Here is a 17,604-nt window from a genome sequence, read left to right as displayed (position 1 = left end):
AGGTGTTTATTCTGAAAGCATTATTCTGTGTTAAATGTTAGAATTATACTTTTTGTCAGTGTAGTGTTTCACCACAATATGGCTGCAGTATTGCCAATGTGGCGTTAAGCATTAATCACTCATTCATTCAATGTGCTTTTGTCTCCAAAATCAAATTAAAGATCTTCATAAATTGCATTAAAAGTAGCTCTTGCATATGCGAAAAGGTTGAGGAATTATGGTCAATATAAAGTCCCTGCCTCACAAAAATCATGGACTTTTCTTAGCGAAATCTTAATTTAATGCCCCAAGTTAACTAGCCTTGGGATTTCAAATGCATTGTCAGAAAGTTGAATATACCTGCATGTATATGCCTTAATTAAAATATAAAATATTAAAATATACTGTACCAAATTCAGACATTTCAGTGCACACCATGTTAAAGTTAAAATCTGCATGGTCAAGTAACCGGTACATTGCAAGTGTCAATGTCCAAAATTAATTTATGGCTTGTCACAGGCAGGAAGAGCTAATTGTTGGTCACTTAGGAATTCAGCATGGACAGTCATGATTATGTGTAAAATAAAAGATTTGCTTTACAGTAAAGTCTCTAATAAAATACCCTCAAGTGAATAGGAAAGGTTTGTACATAATATAGGTACACATGTTTGTATTGAGAGATATTTTATCACGCCCACTCTTTTTTTTTTTTTTCGGCTCAGTATAATACAAGAATGAATCTTGGGCGGCCATCATGTGGAGAATTATTCAAATAAATTAAAAAAAAAAAACAGTTTAATTTCTGTGCTTAAATTGTTTGAAACTTTATGGCACAAAATATTTGCTTTCATTCACAGAGGCTAATTCTAATTGGTCAATTTAGCCATTCATGGTTGGATCACATGGTACTGTGTACATGATGATGAATGAATAAACATTGCTGAGTGGGATCTCTGAGTTCAAAAGGTCTCTCAGAGCCAACATAAAATTAAGCCAGATAAACTCGTGACTTACATATACCTTTCTTAACTAAGTACACAAACACACACACGTACATGTATATACACACAAACACAAAAAAAGCCAAAACTTTTCACTTGAGCAACCAAGGCTTCAGACACTAAATCACTTGAAGCCAAAAACATGTAAAGTACTTGCTACTCCTGTTTGGTGGTGTATTGTATCAGATTTCAGAGTTTTACATGTGGTCACTGATTGAGAGACATGTACCAGATCATGCTGATTAATTATAATGTATATCCTTCTTGCTCCAAGAAAACAATTTTGTCAGAATTTATTTAAACTGTACATCCAAGATTTGCATTTAGAAATGTAAGAAAATTTATATAAATTTGATGTTGTTGGATGCAAAAAAAAAAAAAATGAGGTCAGAAAGATTTATAATACACTGTTGTTTTGGGATCCGGGAAGAGGTTAATTACTTTACATACATGTACACGTTGTAAATCATCAACCTTTTAAACCTCTAAAAACACCTTTTCATGGGGAATTTATGGATACAATTCATGTTACAAAAATGATGCCAAAATTGATTTGACTGTGTTACTTAAGACACGGGCTTCATAAAACTGTGCATGGTTTTTTCTCTACACCCCATAATTATCTCGGAATATTTCAAAATATTGTTTCCAGTGGCGGTTGAAAAGGTTGGAGAATTACGTGCATGGGTTTGCTGTACAATAAGCAAACGAAAATAAACAGGAAAAGATCAAGTTCTGATTATGACTCCAGCTTACCTGCTTGGTCCCTTTTTCTTCCCCTCAGGTTTTGACCCTGTAGATAGAAGATACAATGAACATAATAACTCACTGAGCACAGACTGAAGAGCAGTGTTACCACAACAGCAACTTTATTACATACACGTAACATACCCCTATATTGCGTGAGGCTAAATTCTCAAATCTAGGCGTGAGATTTTACTTTCAACACATTCAAAGAAAATTTACCATGCAGTGCACATATACACAGGAAAATTTTACTTTTTGTTAAGAGCAACCTAGCCATAACTTTTCCTGTGTAAAAAAAAGTCTTAAATGGTAATGAGAAATTATAGATGTGTAGCTACTGGAAGTAAAAGCATGAAACTCGAAGTTAGCTAATTTGTTGACTATGGCCTGTCCATCAAATAGCTAGTCTTTCTCATACGCAATGAAAAATCACATGGGTGATACTTTTAATTAAATCTATGAAAAATAAAGCGGAGTTAACCTGTAGCTCGATGGAATGCCACTTAACAGGTGCATACAGATTAACCTGTACCTACTTGATAATTGGTTCTGTCTGACTGAGTAGGGACTAAACCCTAATCAGAAACTGTTGAACAGTATTTTCTAAAGCATCATAAAAAAAACTAGAACAAAAACAATAGCTTTTACTGACAGTCCTACATGCCGGTACATGCTACATTTAACACGCTTCTCTTTGTATAACATCTACCTTGTCTTAAAGTATGAGATTATTCTTCTAAACAGATTAGGATTAGCACACAGAATAATCTTCTGAAAACTAAAACACCGGTATTTGGTGACCAGATTAACATTAGTGCATTAAACAATCTGATACATGTTAAGACTAATCTGTTTTCCTTTGTGTCAATGCTTACATAAATGTCTTCATATAAAGCGCTTAGTCTTTTACATGTACGTATACTGGTTGTTATTGCTGTAAGAACTAATCATATTTTAAGTCGTCAGATGGAGAGTAAAAACAAGACTACATCTGGTATGAGGATTTTATCTCAAAAGTAACAAATTAGGATGTTTTGTACTTCAAAAAATCTTGTTCTCATTTCCTACATATGTGTTTTATACACTGTCAAACAAAATAACTCAATTTACATGTATATCATGGCTTTCCAATATAAGAGAAAAAAAGAGTTGACATCTTGAGAATATCAACAAATTTTAAAATAACATTACCTGACAGTTGTTACGCATACCATGGAATCATCACCGTCAATCTTAACATGTATATGAAAGTCCATATCAATCACAAAGGTTAACTTTAAGACCTTCAGTTTCCTTCACTTTTTATCTAATGAAGAGTATTATACTTGTCACGTCTGCACTGATGGCACCATACCACCCCCTGTCTCAGGGCTGTACTGGTCAGACAGGTACAGCCACCCCACCCCCCCCCCCCACCCCCCACCCCATCCTACCCCCCACAGGGAGGTAAGGTGAGGTGAGGGAGGGAACAACAAAGGTTAAACCCATACACCCTTAACACTGACCTTTGGCAGAGATGCTGGACACCTGGTCACTTTCCGGCCAGACTTTCGTGCTTGACCGCTGCCCTCTTCAGGCTGATGGCCAAACAGGGACAGACAACTCTCCACCAGCTGCTCCACTCCGTTTAGGGCAATGGTTGGAGGTTTGTTCACCTGGTAGTCGCTCTGGGAATGGATGATGCCTCGTACGGGAAAGGCCACCGGCGCAGCCTGTTTGTGAAGGGTGTCCACTGATCTGGCTCGGTGGTCCAAGTCATACTGTCGGGAACAAAACTTCTTGTGCATAATGTCCAGCAGACTGGCATTTTGACCAGTGGGCAGTTCTTGAAGGCTTGTCGTCCCTTGGGAACACCCATCCTGTAACCCATCTGAGAGAAACGCCTTGCTCTTACTGTCCAGGCTGCCGCGATGACGTGGATTGGTCAATTTGGAATTGCGTATTGTGCTGCGTGACTGCCGATTAGACACACCTTCAGAGTCTTTCGTCGCTCCGTGCCACGTGTGTGCATCATATTCTCCAGAATCAGCCAAAAAGTCTCCACCGTTTTCTATAGCATAATCTGCGTCTTCAGCCTCACGAGAATAACTCTGAGCAAAACCTTCAAAAGGTTGCTTGCAAGATGTGGACGGATTTTGAAAAGATTTGTACGAGTCGGGTCTTTCCAAGTGGCAATCATGTGTGCATGTGTCATAATCAGCTGATAACTGTCCACCATCGCTGGACCGTGCCCTTCTCGGAACAGATGATGCTCGAACTGGTTTCATCCCACGAGGCTGTGACAAATCTGTTGTCTTTCTGGTCTCTTTCTGTGGTAAATAGACAGTCTGTCCAGTTTCTACTGTTTTACCTTGTTCTCTTTCACCAGTGTCATTGACACCCATCTTCAGAACTTTAGGACCAGTTTCCAGATTTTCCCAGCGTGGACCTGGGCAGGGCAAAGTTTTGGGAAGGTCCAATGTCTGCGCTTCCATGGCAACCACAGGGGCAATTATCCGAAGTTCGCAGGACGTTTTCCCACCACTGCCACACCCATCCACCTCCACTTCTATAGTGCTGATTTCCATTTCCTAGACTCCCATGAGGAATATCACACCAACACTTGCCTACAACAAAGTTACGCAACTCAACACTCCTTGTGCCACAGGAAAGCGCTAGTCGGGGCCGATTCTGCGTGTAGGAGTAGGTCGCCTGCAATTCTGGATCGTACAAAACCTTGCCACAGTACGACCCCCACGCTCACATCCCACATGACGAAGTATTAACAGGTGTCCAAAGCATTGAACAGTCACTTGGGGGTTTTATACCTTGTGAAATAGGGCTACATTACTGAACATGAATGTCTCTTATTAACACTTAGCTCTAAAAGCACCAATATTCTCTCAAATACAGCTACAATCAGGATCCAGAAGTTAAGGGAATCAAACTCAGTCCAGGTTCAGATCTGGTAGGAATCTCACAGTCCTTCTATCTCCGTTATATGCTCAGGGTGTTAATTTCCCGACAACCTTGTCACAAGAGTAAAAACACACCTGTAAAAATACCACACAAAATAACTCATTATAATGTTGTAAGCATAAAGTTCATTGGATAATCACTGGATGACAGCTGTCTTTGAGTTGTTAATGTCATAAGCAGGATCAATACATATTACATATAATTTTTATTTGTGCCTCCACATATCCACCTGTAATACAGGTATCAGTATGGAGCGTAAAACACGCAGAGGAGCGACAATAGTGTGATAGATGGCAAATGGTCACACATAACCAGTAAAATCCAGCCTCTCATCCATTTATCCCAGTTAGGGTATTAGCCTGTTCAGGTACACCTAACAGAAACTTACGTGTTCCCTTGCACCTGCATGGCTTAGACAGAATCAGGTAAAAGAAATAAATGTGGTGATGCTGACAGCAAATTATTAGACGTCACTGATGTCACTTGTCTAAAATTACTCAAAACGCTGTGCTGTCGTCATATTTAATAAGTAATAACATAGCGCACTCACAAATTTCACCATCGCTTCCATCATTATACAAAACAAAAACAAAAATCACATAAAAACATCTACACACAAAATTTAGATACAAGAGTGAACAATGCAACGGGCTGGGACATTATAACTTCTACTAGTATTATTTATTTATTTCACTGGGGATTTACGCCGTTCTCAAGATATATTTCACTTACACGACGGCGGCCAGCATAATGGTGTGAGGAAACCAGGCACAGCCCGGGGGAAACCCACGACCAACCCCAGGTTGCTGCCAGACCTTCCCACTTACGGTAACTAATGTTAAGCCACTAAGTCTAAGGCATTGTAAAGCAGTGTTATGATTAATATACTGGTAGATATTTCCATGGTAACCCTTAATTTATTCTTACAGCTATCCAACCCTTGGTACCATACTGTTCACTGAAAATCGTTTCACCCACTACAGCCAACATCAGTATATTAAAAATATTTACATTTATGTAAGTCACACACATCACATCATGATACAAACCAGTCACACACCAGTGAATAAGATCTGACACAGACCACTTCATACAGGATTACGCCTGTCGTTTCGCTGCTATTTATAGCATCAAGGCGTTACGCTTGACACGGCTGTTTGATTTATCACATCGCAGATGTACGCAACAAAGCATGTATGTGTGTAATGAAAAAAAGCTTATTACCGGAGTCATATCATTAATTATTCATGGGTCTGAACCTTATCCACAATATACCTGTTAACATACAAGGATCTCTATGTACTGTTCATTTGTTACCTACTGTTAATTACATATGTACATGTAGTCTTTTTTTTTCTTTTTCCTTTTTTTCCAAAACTCTTAGTACATAATGTAATAATATGACTTCAATCTGTAATTACCATAGAAAACACCTGTGGTTATTATAGTTATAAATTTGAGTAACTGGCAACGTTTTTGTTGTATTATTTTGCAGATAACTCCATAAAATAGAACACATGTATACCCCTATATCCTAAACCATGAGGCTGACACATTTGTCTGTTTATAACAGTCATTGGTTTGGCCTCAACAAAGATCAAATCATTTAAAATTTGAACCTCAAACAGAATTAAATTGACAAGTTTTATTCCGTGTAAGAATTAAGTGTACCCATGTGTACTGCATTTGGCCCAACATTTCACCCGTGACCATTAACTTACACATTTTGCCCAATTCTCAGTGAGAGTTCTGATGAGTTTAGAAGGTGATTTGTGATTTGTTTAGAATGTACATGTACATTTACATTTCCTACTGGGAAAAACATCATTTTCAGTACCAAACAGAGTATTTCATGACCTCCCAGTGCTTCCAAAAATGCTCATTTTAGAGACAATTTTTAAGGCAGAGTATGTAAGCTAAAAGAGGATGTGCCCAGGTCACTCTGACTTTTATATCACATCAGAAACAGAGCCATGTGTATCACACTGGGATCATTTATAGATTTTCGCCTGTGAAAATGAAAGAAGACCAACTTTCCCTTGCAACAATTAACAACAGACTGGGTCATCACTTTTAATTGTTTTCTGCAGTTACTGGCTTTGTTGCATTGTGAGAGTTTTACATGTACGTCGTGTACTCACCTTAGAAAAATGATACGGTGTTTTTTTTTTTTGGAGGGTATGCAGTATGATGTATGTATGGAAAAATGGAAGTCTCTGCACCAAGAGTAACACTTTCATGAATTTGATTTGCCTTTATAAATGTTCTTTTTGGGGCAAATTTTTAGGTGAGATACAGCACAAGAGGCGGGTGTATACATGTAACACACTGCAGTGTTCTTGAATATGGGAGAAGTGATTTATTTAATGGTGCTCATTATACTGCACTCCAGAAAGTTTCACCTGTACAACAGCTACCCAAGTTAACGGCTAGAGAATATCAGAATGTCCAGAGTAATCCACCTCCATCTGACAAAACCTCTAATTTCAAGCTAAAGCCAAAGCTCTGGCAACTTTTCACAAAATACATGTATCTACCTAATTCCTCAATCTTTTCACACATGAAACAGCAACTTTCAGTGTAATTTATGCACATTTTTAATTTGATCTTGGAGACAACTACATTAGTTGGATTGCCCAGTTCCAGGGTTTCACAAAAAGTTGTAAACATAGGAAAAGGCTGAAGAATTACAGTAACATGTCAATGTAATACCTAGATACGGTACTGAGTGCTGATAACGGAAGTTATGCTCAGGTAATGCTGTGCTTTTTGTTTATTTATTTATCTATTTGATTGGTATTTTACGCCGTACTCAAGAATATTTCACTTATACAATGGCAGCCAGCATTATGGTGGGAGGAAACCAGGCAGAGCCCAGGGAAACCCATAATCATCCTCAGGTTGCTGGCAGACCTTCCCACGTATGGCCGGAGAGTGCTTTTTGTGGAACAAATATTCTGTCTGTGATGGCATTAGACGACACTGCCAGAATTGGTTCCAGAAAATTGTTTGCAGTAAAACGAGCCCACAAATATGTATTGTTAAATTTTATTCATTGAAGTTGCGATTTTCTTGTTTACAACAATACCCGTTACAAAGAATTTGACTTGATTAGTTCAGAGATGGGCTAAACAAAATTAGATGGAATATTAGTTTTTGTGATTGTACAAGACAAATGTTTCAAATCGAGATGAGGAATTATTTCCATCCAATGTGTTTTTCTTAACGACTGGAATAAACAACTCCCAAAATGAAAATTTCTCATATCGGCCGTATAGGTAAGCAGCACATTATGCAGATGCCGTTGTAAAAACTTCCCAGGGATGTCCAAATCTGTTTGTTTTATCTCACATTTTTTTTTACATCTTATATTTAAATAGAGATTTATACAAGAGGCTCCATGGAGAAGATGAAAGAATGGTCATCACAGAAAACCAATAAATGTCCAGCTGCTGAGCTGAGTTATCTCCATCATAAAACTGTAATAAATAGCATGGAGAAACCTTTAAAATGAAGGGGAACCACAACAGCTCCTTGGCTCACTCCAGCAGGTTTATGTAGAAAACTACATGGATTTAATTACACCCACAAACCAAGCGGTAAACTGCCCCTACTGTGTCTGAGAGTAGGAACAGCTGTGCAAGCACTGGTAAAAGCGACCAGCAACTGTTGCAACAAGGAGATTTCTGTATACATACTTAAAAGTACACAACCCTACCACTTACCATATACACAGATTCTTCCTGCTGTACACAAGTTAGTGTAAATCAAATGACACAGATCTGCATACGTCTGGCGGCTTGAACGGGCAGAGAAAATTACACCTTACCTTGAGTGCGGCCCATACAACAGAACTGTTACACAAATTCAGCTGGACATATGATCCTCCAATACACACCAGCGCTCGGGAAAACCTTATGTAGTATGTTCATGTACAGGGAAACTTGTCCAAGTATTCTTGAAGCAGATCTCGATTGAGTCGACTCACACGTACATAATATCTCCAGACTACTACTGTGACTACCCCCCTATACGGATTCTCGCACTTTCCCGCCACACATGTCAACAATCTGACTGAACCCCACCAAAGCTACGTCTGGCAGCACCCAAAACCATGCCAGTGTGCCCGGCACATTTTTTTTTCTCTGTCAATTTTTTTTTTATTTTCTGGGGTATTTTTTTTTCCTTCCCAGGGTTTTTTTTCCTATTGGTCTGTCACTTTCAAAGAGAAGCTTTTCCCACACATAGCCAGCAGCTCAGAGAAAAAGTCCAGCCAAACTGAGTCACTCCATGTGTTAACAGGGAGTTCACACCATAACCTTCTGTGGGCCGACTTGCCTGGAGCTATTTCACCAAATCACCCGTTAACATTTCAAAGCCCACACAGCCATTGTAGTCCACCATCTGAGTACCTCAGTCTTAACATCTACTGAAACCTACCCAAGAGGTCTGGTGTGATGGCACTTAGAGCCAAACCACCATTATCAAGGAAGATAACAAGGGAAATAATCATAGCTATGTACTGGACTGCAGATACAAACTGTCAGGATTGCAACACAGGACGGTTCGCTACCCAATAAAAACGTTTTGGCCTCTCCGCTAGCTGCAACTTCATTTATTAGGTTACTGAAAATGTTTTGTAATGAGCCATTACCGCTACTATTGGAAATGTACCATAGCATTTTGACTTCACAAGGGTGTGGTGTTACAGATTTAACCTATGTGATAGTTATGGGAGTGGAGCAGGTTTCTTAGCATTCAGCTCCACAGGGGACAAAATACACACATTCAATTCATTCTGACACAGTGATAACCCTTACCCAACTCAGATGCAATAGCATAAATTATCCGCAGTGGTAATAGTGCTTCTGACATTTCCACAACATGCTGCCAACTGATAAAAGAACCCTGTACTCTTCATGTGTGTTTGTTTCGTACTGCACTGCAACAACATATCACCTGTTACATGTAACTTAATTGTGGCAGTTAAAGGGACTTTTAATCAAGCAGAAAATATTTCTGCATGTTTTCAAAAAAATAAATGCATTTGTGTAACTTTTTTGTAGGAGTAATGTAATATCCCACAGACACATTGCACAATTATCCTTTCCAGAATTCTTCTCTGTATTATGAGGAAGAGGAATTGGATCTGGAGTGTTTCTATGGACGATTGTGTAATGCGCACATTAATGCTTAGTTGAATGGAACCGATTCTTAAAGCACTGGACAATCACTTATTCACGCTGGGGTGAATTCTTGAGGTATATTAGCTAGAATATACAGGTCAACGCAGGGGCCATGCATGAAAGCACTGTAACGAATGCAATAAGAAATCGCAAGAACATGTGCAAACAGCGACTGCATCCATGTCCCTAGAAACAAAGCTTTAGTGTCACTCACTTGAAAGACTACCTTGATTCATCAGCTAAAATTATACATCGTCATGTAAAGGTATCCTGCTTGCAAAAATACCACCATAGATGTATGATGTACAGTAGGCATATCTATTGCTATAGATATCAAAATCCCCCAACACCCTGCACCTTTAGATCAAAGCTGAAGAAAGTCTCAATATAGCAAGTACTTGAAGAGGATAACTTTGTAAAGCAAGAATTTAGGTCCCAGGACAGCTGTATACAGAAATTTCTTAGAAATCCATAGACAAGTAGCACGTTTGGAGACGTTGCGTAGACAAAATCACATTTGCAAACCTCAAAGTACATGTAACTTCACGGGGATCTTTGTAAATATTGATGAAAACGGCATAAAAATTCTTCATCCACAAATTTACATCATTTGGAAGATGCATGTCAAGTTTCATGAAAATCACTGAAGTATTTTTGGAGCTGCATAGACAAAATTTTGCCTACAAACATCCAGACAGGCGGACAGACAAACACAGCGATTCCAGTATACTTCCCCCCAAACTTTAATTGTTGCGAGAAATCTGAATATGAAGTACAGTGTACTCAGTGTTAATTAGCCCTCAGTTAAGTTTTTCATACCTGACATATGTCACTTAATTAGGATATCGTGATAGTTTCACATGGTCTTTTTCACTGATGCTCATGACTTACATGTACATCAGCATGTGTAGAGTATTCTTGAACTCTAACTACTAGAGTGAGTGAGTGAGTGACTGCTTTGGGTTTAAGGTCATACTTAACAATTTTTCAGTCATATGACGACGAAGGAATCTCTAGAGTGCATGTGATGTGCCTCCTTGTTGCAGGACCGATTTCCACCGCTCTTTTATTTAGTGCTGCTTCACTGAGATGCCTCACCGAAGGCAAGTAAGCCGCCCACCCAAGCAATTATACTGATACGGGTCAACCAGTCGTTGCACTATCCCCTTGATGCTGAACGCCAAGGGAGGAAGTTGCAACTTCCTCTTTTGAGGCCTTAGGTGTGACTCGACCCAGGATCTTCTACAGGATAGTAGAAGATGTCAGTATAGGACTCTGACCTTACCTGTAGAGAACTCATAGCACAGGAGTGATGTGAACAACAGTGACATTATAAATATCATTCCACATGGCATGCTCAAGGTTCCACGTCCAGTACAATTGAAACAATCACTTTATGCCCCAAGCATATTATGCGTAAATGGTTATCTATATTTAATTATCTGACGGATACTAAAAATGGAGACTTTTTCACTTAACAGCAGTCTAGCTACAAATATGTAACTCTTACTCAAGTGGTGTAAGCAGCCAGAGTTTTGTTACAATGCAAAACAGATGCAACATGTCATGGTTCCCACAATAGGATATTTTGCAAGCAACTTTTTAGGTGTTTCACTTATTAGGTGTTCATTTTGAACTAAAAAAAAAAAACACTGGTTCCAAAATAAAAGTATACATCCAGTTTCCAATTTTGTGCTTAATACAAATCTTGCATTCTTCTTAGAAAGAAACAGAACCGAGACTGCATACACACATATGTATATACTGTAATTCTTCAACCTTTTCGCGTGTTAGAAAGGTGTTTATTCCCGCATATTCTGAAGGAATTATTCTGTGCAGATTCATGAAGCTACTTTTTGTGAGGCCCTGAAATTTCCTAACCGAACCAATGCAGTTTTGTCTCCAAAATCAAATTAAAAAGGTTTATAAATGACGTAAGGTTGAGGAAATAGGGTAGAAAGAAGAGTTGGATGAAGTTAAGTTTAGTCTATGTTACGTAACACAGCTCACACCTTCTCCACTTCCTACAACGTCTACCCTACCAGTGACCCCGCGAGTAAAAAATGTAAGGATAACTTTTCTATCAACATCCTTATACCACATCAGAAGAATTCCAAAAAATAGCAATAAACATAAGAAAATGTCAGCATTCAAAAAGGCCTGCACGAAAACATAATGTTCTGTAATATGCTATACAGTGCTTTGAAATTTACCACATGTTCTTAGCAAAAACTATAACAGATTTACTGCAGCCTTCATGCAGCACACAATATAGTACCTGCATTGCACAACACCGACATACAAGCAGGGTGAAATCTGACAGCATCAACACAGCTACTGCACACATTGATAGCTCAAAACTTCAGCAAAATAACCCAGAATATACTACTCATAAAACTTGGCTGGTTGGATTTCTACCATATGATTGCCATGTAGAGTTTTGGCACATGCCGCCTTGTGAAATCTTCAATTAAGCATATGCACAGAAAGCTTAGTTTCACAAACAGCTATCAGCGTGAACAGGCCGACTGTAGATCATTACAGTGAGTATTAAAATTGAGAGAAACTAATGAGATAAACAAGTGCTCGCTGATGTCTGGCGGAGATGGGGGAAATTACACTGCTGGTGCCCCTATACTCCGCCTTCTTTTGTTTATAAACACATATGACAAAAGATTTCTCCGCTGAGAGGCTCTGCACACCCACACAAAGAGGGAGATGGGGTTGGGGGGGGGTCAATATGTAAAGGATGATATACGAGATTGTGGGGGTACAGCTGACATTTGTCGACCCCCCTCACTGTTCCTGCCTAACAATACCAGCTCCTGTCTAACAACAACTGTATTTAGGAGCTGAATTGCCAAGCAGCTTAGACTTCTGTTTGCACAAATAGTCCACATCCTGGGAGACTATAAACAATTAATCTTTAACATATGTCCTTCTCCAGCCCTACAACTATAAGACGGAGCCAGCCTGGGCATGGAAGTAAAATGGAGAAATAGTTTTTGGTCAACTTCTGTCAAGGTGATATCTACAATCATATCTTAGGCCCACCTTAAAAAATATGTTTGCTGGGCGTAACCCAAATGCCATCCCCCCACCCCCCAATAAGTCTCTACTCTATTAAATTTTTATTGGGATTTTGTTAAGTCTTTCAAATTCCAACTGTTTTCAATAGCCACGCCAGAAGAATAAATATATATAAGTTTTTATGATAGGGTCAGGTTATGCTCCATAAAGAATTTTTTAAGGATGGCCTTATAGAGATAAAGTATCAAACACTTAACAGTAATGCTCTAATACTAATGTATTATGATAATAGGTACCATTGTCTTCATTTTCTTTCTATCAGACGTAACTCTACACAGACACTCTGTAAGGAGTTAAGCAAAGTTGTCCAGCATGCCAAACCTAATTACATCTGTCACATAAGCAGAACATTACAGCAATTATGCAGACACAAGTCTGTATAACTCAAGTTCCAAAAAGTGCACGGAGTTGTCTATAATTACTCGCCATGCGAACATCCCATGCATAAAGATGTTACATCTCTAACAAGCTGGCTGTTCCTTCCATTACAGATATCTATTACAGCAATGTCACAATTTGTCCCACGCTTTTAAAAGAGAGAGAGAGAAAAAAAAAAGACGACTACAGTAGATATCCATCTAGACTTGTCTACTTTGAGCTATTTTAAGGAAGGAAAAGAGGAGGGGAATGATGTTCTGAGTCACTTACCATAATTCTGAGGCAGTTTTTTTATGCTCAAAAAATTCTGGTTGTGTCCAAATTATTGGTTTGCGACCCTAATGAGTTTAGCGTTGGTCAACTTACATTTAGCAATGAGTCAACTTTAGTAAAGGAAGCCTAGTTATATTTCATGCTGCTAAATGATGGGGAATGATATCACTTTCAAGAAAAGTGTAGCAATAACTGAAATATGATTCACGCATAATAATTTAGATTTAAATATCTAATTTACAGTCTAACATTCTGCAACCCTATATGATGCATATATAAGCATCAGGGGCCCGTTTCACAAAGCGAACATAGCGTTACAAGTTCGTAACTTCCTTGGCGACCAGTACTGTAGGTATTACGTCGCCATAGTAGTTACATGAACATAGTGCTGCATGTGCTCTGTGAAACGGGCCACATCACTGGAGGGAAGTGCTGCACTGCCCAGTGAAATTAGCGCACAATTAGGTCAACTGCATAAACTGCACAATTAGATACAACAGAAACACAGGGCTTGAAATAATGAATATGAAATTCAAAGAATTATTCCCATGCAAGTTGTGACTTTCAAACTTTTCAAAATTGAATTTGTTGGATTAGTGTAAGAATGTATGAAACTTGTCACTGCAGTTAAGTATGGGAGCAGGCAACGGGCTCGCAACTACTAGTGTATTCTTTCTATCTTCTGTTTTTGCCATGAACAGTAGACCAAAGCCACAAAATCTCTATACTGGTCTACTGTAGTTCCACTGTGCGAGATACCTGGCAGTCTAAGGTTCAAATCCAGGACATTCCTATTCATTTTTTCTCACTTTCTTCTCTTTTTCTGTAGTTATCATATATTATCAACATAATTCATGCACAGCGTACAGAGCCAAGCCCTGAAAGCTGTATTTTATGTTTACATGTATATTGAGCAATATGTGGTTGTAAACCATCTGTTTAACACATATCCTGCAAGTTCACACACAAACTTAATAAAGAGTAGGGTGTCCATCAAAACTACTCGTGGCATTGCAAGAAAATGTTTGTCAATTGCAGTTTTCACTGCATTCACTCTCTTATCCTGTTTCGATCTGATTTTTTTCTTTAACTTTTCTTCGTTTGAAGATCAGGATTACATTCCCACCTGACAACACCCACCCACATACCTGCTGGCGATCAATGCCCCTGAAACTGAAGAAAAATAGAAACCAACAAAAAAAATAACGAGGAACAAATCCTAAACTGCTTAAATCCATGTGTTCCAATGTGATGCAGGTGCATACAGAAACTATGCTATTCCAAACAGGACTACGGGCACAAGAGATACATGTACCTATTTAAAGTTCTGCAGACAGTGATTTCGATAGAAAAGATGGATTAGCCTTTTCTCTTCTCAACCTCTCTCTCTCTCTCTGATCACAGATGGGATCCGATCATGGATGGGTAAACGTTTCAACTTTTATTCTGCGCTTTCGTCTATTTCACTTTCAGATTAAATTTCTTAAGTTATGAAAGACCAGCATTCCATTGACACAGACGGAATTTTCTCAAGAGAACATTTGTAGGCCTATAAACCCTCAGTAAGTCGGTTAAAATGCCGTGGGTACGGGGCGTGATGACCTAAATGTCACTCTTGACTGAGCCACGAGGTCACGGCGGGTCGCGTGCAGCTTTCGGTCTCTCCCAGGGAAGCTTTACAAACAAGCTTTTAACACCCAAACAACTTTCATTCCAACGAACACCAAGACACACTTAATAGTTGGTCGATTGGGTTGCTCGGCATGTCTTGACATTACATGACAAAGCCTCTTACCGTATAAACGAGTGTTTTCTTGGTTCGCTACCTTCCCGCTGCAAGTCGGCACACCCATTCAGCAGTCTCACTACGGATCATCTTCCGTACAGGTGCAGGGGCGAAAAAACAAACAAAAAGAGTTCGAGGGAGGGGGAAGCACTCTTACCTCTTTCACGATAGTTACCGTGGTTTTCTCGCTTACACGTGATACCTGTACCGTCTTGTCTTGTTAAAAAATAAATAAATAAACCAAATAATGACACCCTAGTTCTTCTCAGAAAAATGTATACTTCCCTGTATATTTCTCTGATTTCTTCTTCTCCCGTATTTCTTTGACAAGCCTGTACGGGCGGTCTATAAATTTACACAGATGGAGCAGACTTGGGGCAGCTCAGGAGCCTCTCACCTGGTCGCCGTAAGTTCAAGTTCAGCTCATGCTGGCTTCCTCTCCTGCCGCACGTGGGAAGGCCTGACAACAACTATACTCCTTCATTTAGGGTCAATGAACCACTGCACGGATGAATTGATTTCGCGGTCTATACATAGAGCCGTACAATTTTACGAAATTCGAATTTATAAACGTGGCGTATTCAGCTTTAAGAGAAATACTTCCGCCGGCGAAAATATTGTGCTGTTATTTTAAACGTCATCTGCATAAAGTTGGGACTTTCAGATGTCTACTGACATGTATCTGACTTTGAGCGGACAATCGAATGTTCAGTTTTATCCGAGTTTTCCAGGTTTCACTCAGGTTGCCATCAATTCACTCAAGTCACTATAGTAAGAAACATTGCCGAAGATTGACTATTTTGACTGGGTTAGGCCTACCTCTCCTTGTACTTCAGTTCACAGGAGATGCTCAGTATTCAAATGTCAGACACTGTATTGTATTGAAATTATTCAGTCTGCCACATAACATTAGGTCGGCCGTACTACAAATCGTTGCATGGAAATTTCGAATACTTTATAATACAGTATGATCGATAGAAAGAAGGTTTAGAAGATTTCGTCGGGCGGAAAGACTAGAGCACAGATTTCCGCTTATAATTCTCTTAATTCGCGTTTTGTGGAAAATATAGTTTATTTATTTATTTGATAGGTGTTTTACGCCGTACTCAAGAATATTTCTTTTATATGACGGCGGCCAGCATTATGGTGGGAGGAGACCGGGCACAGCCCGGGGGAAACCCACGACTATCCGCAGGTTGATGGCAGACCTTCCCACTTACGGCCGGAGAGGAAGCCAGCAGGACTTGAACTCACAGCGACCGCATTGGTGAGAGGCTCCCTGGTCATTACGTGGAAAAATAGGCTGAGGAAGTTTAGTTATAGGAGTCAAATTGCAGCTCATTTTTGTATTTGGCTGAACCAACTCAAAAGTTATGCATTTTCGTTTGGCAGTAGGTCCCTTTAAAAACAAGCCATACGTTAATATTAAAACATCTGCGAATATTCATATTACCTTGAAGTAAAATACCATTGTGTATAATATTCATTTTTTGCAGGAATGTATATGCTTATTGAGCAAAGGGAATGCAGATAAGTTTAACTGCTCACAAGTGAGTTCGAGTTTAAGGTCCTGCAACCTTTATTCTTTTCACTTTCCCTGTATCTATACGCGACACATGTTCGCTGCACGATTGACAAGAGCATAAAATGAGTCTCATCTGTAAAAAGGTCATTTTGTCCCAAAACAGTCGCAGGGTATAAAATCGACCAAATGCTTGGGCAACCTCCCGAGTAATATTATCGACCACATGCTTGGGGAACGGCCAGGGTAAAATCAACCACATGTCATGCTTGGAGAACGGCCCGGAAAAAAAATGACGACGTGCTTGGAGAACGGCCCAGGTATAATCGACGACATGCTTTGGGAAACGGCCCGGAAAAAAATGACGACGTGCTTGGAGAACGGCTCGGGTATAATCGGCCACATGCTTGGGGAAACGGCCCGAAAAAAAAAATGACGACCCCATGATTGGGGAACGGCCCGGGTAAAATCGACTGCACGTCATGCTTGGGGAACGGCCTGGGAAAAACTGACCACATGCTTGGGGTGTATATATGTTAGATGAAAGAACATTTGCACATTGTTCAGGGAATAGTTTTATTTGCTTTTGTATAGTGTTTGGGTTTTTTAAATAATCGAATAAAATACAACTGAAACAGTGTTTTCTATATGATGACCAGTTCTGGCCATACTGTATTATGATCA

At 39.3% G+C, this 17,604-nt stretch overlaps 1 protein-coding gene across 1 annotated transcript in view; it reads right to left on the bottom strand.

The window, feature by feature from the left end:
- LOC135472246 (rho GTPase-activating protein 7-like) overlaps positions 1-3,621 on the bottom strand; it is a 40,486-nt gene extending 36,865 nt beyond the window's left edge. Inside the window, exons 1-2 of the mRNA XM_064751653.1 lie at positions 3,233-3,621; positions 1,737-1,773 (exon numbers count right to left, since the gene is read on the bottom strand). Coding sequence (XP_064607723.1) covers positions 1,737-1,773; positions 3,233-3,514 — 319 coding nt within the window. The 5' untranslated portion in view covers positions 3,515-3,621. The remainder of the gene's footprint in view (positions 1-1,736; positions 1,774-3,232) is intronic.
- Positions 3,622-17,604: the final 13,983 nt, after the last annotated feature.

This window comes from Liolophura sinensis, chromosome 8 (assembly GCF_032854445.1).
Source record: "Liolophura sinensis isolate JHLJ2023 chromosome 8, CUHK_Ljap_v2, whole genome shotgun sequence".
Classification (NCBI taxonomy): Eukaryota; Metazoa; Mollusca; class Polyplacophora; order Chitonida; family Chitonidae; genus Liolophura; species Liolophura sinensis.
The sequence above is the reverse complement of the archived record's forward strand: the minus strand, read 5'-3'. Positions and strand labels throughout refer to the sequence as shown.